Genomic DNA, 10,000 nt, shown 5'->3' on the forward strand with positions numbered 1-10,000 from the left:
CAAGCGATAACTTAATTACTTTCTAACTTAATACAAAAATCCTTTTTTTTTTTTTTTTTCTTTTTTTTTTTACTTTTTACGTCCAGACAAGTTTTTTCCCCCTTTCCTGTGTATAAATATTTTCAAAAGTATCAGTCAATCCTTAATTACCGGAGAAAATTGTGTGTCTTAAACCTTTAATTCCCTTCTGTCAGAGAATAATTTTACAAAAATCTCAAAATTGTCCATAGCGAGATAATAATTACTGAACGGGCGGCGCGGAATATCATTTGAAATCCAGCTGCGATCAAGATAATATGATTACGAGGGTTAAAGGGACATTCCTGAGTTTGCTGCAATGTTTTAAGATCTTTCCGACTAATAAAATAGTTCTACGATTAAACTTACATATTTAATATATTTTCTTGTTTAGAATATTAGTGGCTGTATATTAAACGTGTTTCTGATCGTTCTAACATTTGTATTAGGTTAACTGTCATTTTATTTCCTAAAAAATATATTTTCGTACGTACGAAATTATTTGAAGACAAAATCTAGTTTGGGCTTCTTACAAATATTAAGACGATCAGAAACACATTGAATATACAGAAACTGATATTCTGAAACAAGAAAATATATTTAATATGTAAGTTTAATCGTAGAAATATTTTATTAGTCGGAAACATCTTACAATGCAGAAAACTCAGGAATGTCCCTTTAACAGCATGGCGATCTCCTTAAAGGGACATTCCTGAGTTTGCTGCAATGTTTAAGATTTATCGACTAACAGAGACATTTTAACGATTGTAATTACATATCAAATATATTTGTCTGCATAAAATATTAGTGGCTGTATATTAAACGTGATTCTGATCGTTCTAATATATGTACTAGGTTTAATTTCATTTTATTTTCTAAAATAAAAATGTTCGTACGTACGAAATTATTTGAATACAGAATCCAGTTTGGGCTTCTTACAAATATTGAGACGACCAGAAACACATTGAATGTACAGACACTGATATTCTAAACAAGAAAATATATTTCATATGCAAGTTTAATTGTAGGAATATTTAATTTTTCGGAAACATCTTACAATGCAGCAAACTCGGGAATGTCCCTTTAATGCATACACTCATTTTCTATTCTGGAACAGTTTTCCAGTCATACTTTTTTTTTTTTCCGAGCTCAGAGTGCCTACAGGGTTGGATAAATACTACGTCCGGTAGTCCGGAAGACCCATCTTCTATTTAATATATTAATCGGTTATGAATGAATTGATATGTATTTCTGTCAGAGAGTCCCACAGCCCTGAGGTGCAGTTTTTAAACAGGGTTGGATAAATTCAATGCCCGATAGTCCGGAACTGCCATCTGTTTATAATGGCTTATGTTATGAACTGACATGCTTTGCTGTCAACGTTTTTCTGTGTGTGCCCAGAAGTGCAATTATCAAACAGGGTTGATATGTTTGGTTTTGTGTTGTTGTTTTTTTCTTTTTCTGGTGGGTGTGTTTGTTTTTTTTGTGGTGTGTTGTGTGTATGTTGTGTGCGTGAAAGAGAGAGAGAGGGGAGAGAGAGAGGGGAGAGAGAGAGAGCGAGAGAAAGACAAAGTACAGAATGCACGATTTCAAAATGATGAGCGATAACAGGCACTCAGTTAATTACACTTTTCCTCAAACTTTAATTTGATTGGTTTCGCTGGAGAGAGAGAGAGAGGAGACAGATACATATCGAGAGAGACAGAGGGGAACGGAGATGGATAGAGAGAGCGAGAGAGAGACAGAGAGAGAGAGAGACAGACAGAGAGAGAGAGAGAGAGAGAGAGAGAGAGAGAGAGAGAGAGAGAGAGAGAGAGAGAGAGGGGGAGAGAGGGGGGAGGGGGGATATATTATATCTATTAAACATTTATTAAACAGGTTAAGGTAAATCAATTTTCGGTTGTCCGGGACTACTATATTTTGAAATTCTTTAGTTGTTCTTCCTCTTCGTACAAAGTATATTATTAATCAATTATTGTTGTCTTAGATTAAGCTTTATATATTGTTTAAAATCTTTACTTTCTTTTTCAGCGTTCAGACATTCTTAAAAGACAATCACAAAAAAGCCCCGATGGTAAATTAGGTAAGTTGGATGTTTGGTATTCTGCTCATAGCTAAGTGGATATGAACAGCATTGTTTGGTATTATGTTCATAATCAAGCAGATATGAACAGCAGTGTTTGGTATTCTGCTCATAGCTAAGTAGATATGAACAGCATTGTTTCGTATTTTGTTCATAGCTAAGTAGATATGAACAACATTGTTTGGTATTCTGCCCATAGCTAAGTAGATATGAACAGCATTGTTTCGTATTTTATTCATATCCAAGTAGATATGAACAGCAGTGTTTGGTATTTTGCTCATAGCTAAGTAGATATGAACAGCACTGTTTAGTATTCTGTTCATAACTCAGTGTGAACATAATTGTTTGTTATTATGTTCATAGCTCAGTGAATGTGAACAAAAGTATTGATAATATATTCATAAAATGTGAATGAAGTTGTTTGGTATTATGTTCAAAACCTAGTATGTGCAAAACCTAGTATGTGCAAAACCTAGTATGTTCAAAACCTAGTATGTGCAAAACAAACAAATCGAAATTTAAAGGGACCAAATCACTTTAATTTCCTTGCAATTCGTAGATGAGTGCAATCCACGAATTTAAGAACGCAACGAAAATGTAATACATATGATGCGATTTTTTTATACCATGTTTTTCATCCACGGATTTAAAGGGACATTCCTGAGTTTGCTGCATTGTAAGATGTTTCTCTTAAAGGGACATTCCCGAGTTTGCTGCATTGTAAAATGTTTCCGACTAATAAAATATCTCTATGATTAAACTTACATATTAAATATATTGTTTTGTTTAGAATATCAGTGTCTGTATATTCAATGTGTTTCTTGTCATCTCAATATTTGTAAGAAGCCCAAACTGGATTTCGTTTTCAAATAATTTCGTACGTACGAAAAAATAATATATTCGGAAATAAAACGAAATTTAACCCAGTACAAATATTAGAACGATCAGACACATGTTTAATATACAGCCACTAATACGTTATGCAGAAAAATATATTTGATATGTAATTACAATCGTTAAAATGTCTCTGTTAGTCGATAACATCTTAAACATTGCAGCAAACTCAGGAATGTCCCTTTAAGTACTATAGGAAAGTGTATATTAGCAAAAAAAACTACGAAAATTAAACCCACGAAAATAAATAATGCATTGTTCTTGCAATACATCTGGGTATTAAAACCTACACAAAAAAGTTTCAGATTTAAAAGATTATATTGATAAATACATTTGAGATTCACGCTGACCTAATTACTGCAAATTGTCCTTGACGGTTAGAAGAAAAAACACCCATAGACAGCTGCTGGAACTACCAGGTTGGATGCCCTAAAGATACAGATACTCATAATTATAAGCAAGTAAATGTAAATATCTGGTCCTTTGATAATTATTTATGGCTACAATTGTCAACAAAATATTGCAAAGACTACAAAATGCAGGCTATCTCGGTTAATAACTACCGTGGGTGGTGTTTCTATTAAAGGGACACACCCTAGTTTTTAAACACTACAGCATATTTGTCACTATTAGAGCCGTTTATGGTCACTGGAATCAAACATTACTTATATTTTATTGTTTAGATTATCTATTTCCATACAACCGAAGTGTTTCTGGTCATCATGGTGTTTCTAATATCGCAAAATGTTTTTTTTTTTTGTATTTTTAAAAACGCACGTGCGCCTGGGAAGTAGCGGTTATTCATTCGAGTTCTGTTCTATTTGGAAAGGATATTTTTCCGGTTTTATCGTCATAGACTTTTGTTTCACTCTGTTGTAAATTTATCCAAGTGTGTTACAGGTTTGTAGATTAACTAAATTTAGTGTCCATTTTAACGAGTTGAAACTAGGGTCAGCGCCTTTAAAATAAAACTAGATGCTTTGAAAATGTTACACAAGGAGACATCGAGAATGGCACTACAAAACACTGTTAATGACTGGAAAATTATTTGTCAGTTCCAAACTAAAATGAATCGGAATTTTCGGATATATTTATGAATATTAAACCGGCCTCGGTGGTGACATGGTTAAGCCATCGGACATAAGACTGGTAGGTACAGGGTTCGCAGCTCGGTACCGGTTCCCACCCAGAGCGAGTTTTAACGACTCAATAGGTAGGTGTAAGACCACTACATTGTCTTTTCTCTCATTAACCTCTAACATCTAACAACTAACCCACTGTCCTGGACAGACAGCCCAGATAGTTCAGGTGTGTGTGTGCCCAGGACAGCGTGTTTGAACAGTAATTAGATATAGGCACGAAAATAAAGTTGAACTGAACTATGAATATTATATCATACTTCATGAAACATTAGCTTCGAAAGTAAATATAAATATAAAGGACAAAACAGTAATACATGATCAGGGCCGTATCTCTGTACAATACAGAGTCGAATGGTCGTTTTGCACACATAGTGAATGATTCCATGAATCTCTATCTAGTGCCTCGTATATAGGAGGACAGCCACTCCTTGTGAGATTCTTTACTTGAGATTTCATCATTCGTGCATTGCGAAAAAGAGGACTGCCATTTCAAGTCTAGTTTACTAAATTTAAACAAAGTAAAGTTTGTTTTATTTAACGAAACCACTATAGCACATTGATTTTTTATCTTATCATCGGCTGACACTGTTTTTAGAGGAATCCCTCTAGGCTACACGTAGGCTACTCGTTTACGACACTTACCATAGTTTGACACCCAATAGCCGATGTATTTTTCGGGTGTCGTTAAACATTCATTCATTCATTCATTCTTTTACGACAGGCAGCAAAGGATCTTTTATTTTATCCCACAGGCAGGATAGCACAAACCATGGCCTTTGTTGAACCAGTTATGGATCACTGGTCGATGCAAGTGGTTTACACCTACCCATTGAGCCTTGCGGAACACTCACTCAGGGTTTGGAGTCGGTATCTGGATTAAAAATTCCATGCCTCGACTGGGATCCGAACCCAGTACCTATCAGCCTGTAGACCGATGGCCTAACCACGACGCCACCGAGGCCAGTGACCATATGTTTGACGTCCAATAGCCGATGATAAGATTTTAAAAAATCAATGTGTTCTAGTGGCGTTGTTAAATAAAACAAAAAGAGGACTGCCATTCCAAGACTAGTTTACTAAATTAGAACCAGCACAAGACAGAGCTCATTGCAATAAGTACGGTTGTGATGACTTGCACTCATGAATCACTGCCATTCATAACAGTGATGATATCAGGTGTTCGCGAAATGTGAGCATATCCTGCCTCACCGGTGGCACCAGTCATGAGGACTGCCACCACAGCTGTCAGGTCCGTCACTTCAACTAAAACGATGACAAAATAACAATATTTCTTGATATATCCATGAATATCCCTTCATATTTCGAGATAACAAACAGATGCGTGTTATATCAATATCTTTGTCGTATTTGTACCGGCCTCGGTGGTGTCGTGGCAGGCCATCGGTCTACAGGCTGGTAGGTACTGGGTTCGGATCCCAGTCGAGGCATGGGATTTTTAATCGAGATACCGACTCCAAACCCTGAGTGAGTGCTCCGCAAGGCTCAATGGGTAGGTGTAAACCACTTGCACCGACCAGTGATCCATAACTGGTTCAACAAAGGCCATGGTTTGTGCTATCCTGCCTGTGGGAAGCGCAAATAAAAGATCCCTTGCTGCCTGTCGTAAAAAGAGTAGCCTATGTGGCGACAGCGGGTTTCCTCTAAAAACAGTGTCAGAATGACCATATGTTTGACGTCCAATAGCCGATGATAAGATAAAAAATCAATGTGCTCTAGCGGCGTCGTTAAATAAAAAAAAAAATAAAAAAAAAAAAGAATTGTCGTATTTGTGTGTAAAATAATACATCAAATGATTAAACTTTCGAATATAATAATATTCTGGAGAACAATTTGGATATTTTAATAAACATTATTTCATATTTTATATATTTTAGTGAATATTGTTTCACATTTGAATACTCAAGTGAATATTACTTTATGTTTCAAATATTTTAGTCAGTAATATTTAAGATATATATATATATATATATATATATATATATATTTCTGTTTCATGTCATATTTCAGGGCCGTAGCTAGGGGGTGGCAAGGTGGGCATTTGCCCTTCCCCCGAAAAAAATCCGGAAAAATTTATAGAAACTTAAAGAAAATTTTCTTCTTAACCGTTTGAGGAGTTTTAGACTATTAACTACTCAGTTGCCACCCCACCCCCCCCACCCCTAAGAAAAAAAAAAATGTAACTACGACCCTGTGTTTCAAATATTGTATTATATTATTTAATTTTTCGAATATTCTAGTGAATATTTTCATGGTTCAAATATTTTATTAAATATTATTTCATATTAAAAATGTTATTTCGTTGATTCCGTCATATCTGCATAACGTGTTCATATTTTAAGATATAACAGTGAACTATATTTCATATTTCACATATTAAGGAGTAATATTTCATATTTTATATTTCACGTATTTTAGTGAGTAATATTTCATATTTCACGTATTTTAGTTATATTTCATATTTTACATATTTTAGTCAATAATATTTCATATTTCACATATTTTAGTCAATAATATTTCATATTTCGCATATTTTAGTCAATAATATTTCATATTTCACATATTTTAGTCAATAATACTTCATATTTCACATATTTTAGTCAATAATATTTCACATTTCACATATTTTAGTGAACAATATTTCATACTTCACATTTCACATATTTTGGTGAACAATATTTCATATTTCATATATTATAGTGAATAATATTTCGTATTTCAGAATGTATAAGCATGGAAAGTACACCAGGTGAATATTATTTCATATCTGACGGAAACCCAGCAGTGTGTGGACTGTACATGATTGGAGATACCGATAGCTTAGTGGAAATCGAATTTGAAGAATTTAATATAGGCTGCGAAAGTGGAGGTTTGTTGGCGGTAAGTGTGTACTTCTTAAAGACGCAATATCTAAACTAGTTTTAATACCGACACATGGAATGGATTGTTAAATTAATTAATTTTAAACTTTTTTTTTCTTTTTGTGTGCTTATATTCAATCAAGCACGCTGTCAGGTCAGGTGATAGGTTTTAACGTGCAAATTCAGAACAAGCTGTTGTATCAATCCGCTTAGCCCATTGGGCTATTTCTCGTTCCAGCCAGTGTTCCACAACTGGTGTAACAAAGGTTGTGGTATGTATTTAGAAGGGCCTTCGTCCTTCTTCTTCTTCTTCTTCTTCTTCTTCTTCTTCTTCATTTTGTTCTTCTTACTCTTCTTATCTTCCTCCTTTTTTCTCTTCTTTCTTCTTCTTCTTCTCTTCTTTTTCTTCTTCTTCTTCTTCTTCTTCATTTTGTTCTTCTTACTCTTCTTATCTTCCTCCTTTTTTCTCTTCTTTCTTCTTCTTCTTCTTCTCTTCTTTCTTCTTCTTCTTCTTTCTTCTTCTTCTTCTTCTCTTCCTTTTCTTCTTCTTCTTTTTCTTCTTCTTTATTCTTTTTCTTCTTCATCTTTTAATTTTTTTCTTCTTCATTTTCTTCTTCTTCTTTCTTCTTTTTTCTCATTCTTTTTTCTTCTTCTTTTCTTTCTTCTTCTTTTCCCATTAGTACCAAAATATATTTTATATGCACCATCCCAAAGACAGGATAGCCCATACCACAGCCTTTGATATTACCAGTCGTGATCCACTGCCTAGAAAGAGATATAGCCCAATGAGTCCACCGACAGGGATCGATCCCAGACTAACCGCGCATCAGTCCCGCTTTACAACTGGGCTACGTCGCGATTTGCAACTAGGCTACGTCCCGCTTTACTACTGGGCTACATTCCACTTTACTACTGGGCTACGTCCCGCTTTACTACTGGGCTACATTCCACTTTACTACTGGGCTACGTCCTGCTTTAAAAGTGGGCTACGTCCAGCTTCACAATTGGGCTACGCCACACTTTACTACTGGGCTATATCCCAATTTACAACTCGGCTACGTCCCGCTTTACTACTGGGATACATTCCACTTTACTACTGGGATACATTCCACATTAGTATTGAGCTACGTCCTGCTTTACAACTGGGCTACGTCCCGCTTTACAATTGGGCTACGACCCGTTTTACAACTGGGCTACGTCCTAATTTACAATAATTATTGGGCTTACAATTGGGCTACGTCCCGTTTTACAACTGGGCTATGACCCGTTTTTACAACTGGGCTACGTCCTAATTTACAATTGGGCTACGTCCCGATTTACAACTGGGCTACGTCCTGCTTTATAAATGAGTATTTAGAAGGGGCCTTCTTTTTCTTCGTCTTCTTCTTCTTCGTCTTCTTCTCTTTCCTGTATACCTCATTGTCCGAGTCAAAACACTACCTTGATTGTGCTTTTCGTTTGGCAAAATAAATGCAGAACAAGAGGACTTTGAAAAAAAAAAAAGGAAGAAAAAAACACAAACAAAATATAAGGTACTTGGAAATCGGACCGGAACAGTTAACAACGACAAAGTACAAAAAAAACAACCATGAATACATATATAAAAACAAAACCAGGAACAAACACAAAAGTATGGACCGGATTCACAAAACCGCCTTGGCGCCGTCAAAAAGCTAAAAGCTATGATACAGACTCGACTGCACTTGTGCCTCGGGGAAGCAGCTGCAAATAAATTCTGTCATTTGTCGAGAACGCTGAAATTGTCCTTTTGTATTCCTACGCCGACGACATCATGAACACCTGCTTTCTTGGAAGTCGCGGTCAAGAGTTGTTGAAACAAATGGCGTCATTTCCGTGCTCGTGTATAATCGGATGTTTTCGTGAAAGCTCGGTGACAGCAGGGGTGAATCAGTGAGTTCCAACTGGCAAGACGACTGCAAACATCTGTGTCCCGTGCGCATTCATCCTCCCACATCCGGTATTCAAATGAATTCTACCACGGCGGTTCCGGGAAGACTACGTAATTATCTTGAAACAATGATGGACGTGCTAAATCTGGGATATAAATAGAGAGTGTATTGGTGGATACATTCATGCATGGATGATCGTGATAAACATTCATTGTCAATGCTTGAGAATTTTGACCCAAACCTCATGACTCCATACGATCCGAAAATATGATGCGGTTTTATACCCACGCACACACCCTTCAATACTCCCACGCAGACTCACGAACTGTGGATTCTTAATAAATACATTATAGTGGTTCCGGAAAGTACGTCATATCTAATGAGAAGGGAAAATGTGATACACCTGGAACACAGAATTTTACAGGGACATTCCTGAGTTTGCTGCAATTTGTTAAAGGGACATTCCCGAGTTTTCTGCATTGTAAAATGTTTCCTATTAATAAAATATTTCTACGATTAAACTTACATATTAAATATATTTTCTTGTTTAGAATATCAGTGTGTCCCTTTAATAACAGACAATAATATTTTCTCACATGAATTAATCAAGGTCCAGGAGACTTGTTAATTCCTTGCTAGTTTGTTATTGTTGTAACAATTTTTGGTAACAGATGACTTCTGAAAAAATGAAGGAGCGGGACGTAGCCCAGTGGTAAAGTGCTCGCGTGATGCGCGGTCGGTTTAGGATCAATCCCCGTCGGTGGCCCTATTGGGCTATTTCTCGTTCCAACAAGTGCTCCACAACTGGTTTAACAAAGGCCATGGTATGTACTATGTTGTCTATGGTATGGTGCATATAAAAGATCCCTTGCTGTTACTCGAAAAGAGTAGCCCATGAAGTGGCGACAGCGGGTTTCCTCTCTCTATATCCGTGTAGTCCTTGAGCATTTAGCCATTTCTGCCAATCGCTGATTTTATTTTGTCTGTCTTAATCATGAAGAACGACCAAAAAGCCGTCTTAATTCGTAGTGCTGCATGCTCCGCCCATTTGAGAGAATGAACCAATGAAATGTC

General features: G+C 36.1%; 1 protein-coding gene across 1 annotated transcript in view; it reads left to right on the forward strand.

The window, feature by feature from the left end:
* The first annotated feature begins 2,044 nt into the window (after positions 1–2,044).
* The window catches only part of LOC121373817 (corticotropin-releasing factor-binding protein-like), a 20,373-nt gene continuing 12,417 nt past the window's right edge, over positions 2,045–10,000 (forward strand). Inside the window, exons 1-2 of the mRNA XM_041500593.1 lie at positions 2,045–2,101; positions 6,878–7,035. Coding sequence (XP_041356527.1) covers positions 6,889–7,035 — 147 coding nt within the window. The 5' untranslated portion in view covers positions 2,045–2,101; positions 6,878–6,888. The remainder of the gene's footprint in view (positions 2,102–6,877; positions 7,036–10,000) is intronic.

The sequence above is a fragment of the Gigantopelta aegis genome, chromosome 5 (assembly GCF_016097555.1).
Source record: "Gigantopelta aegis isolate Gae_Host chromosome 5, Gae_host_genome, whole genome shotgun sequence".
Lineage (NCBI taxonomy): Eukaryota > Metazoa > Mollusca > Gastropoda > Neomphalida > Peltospiridae > Gigantopelta > Gigantopelta aegis.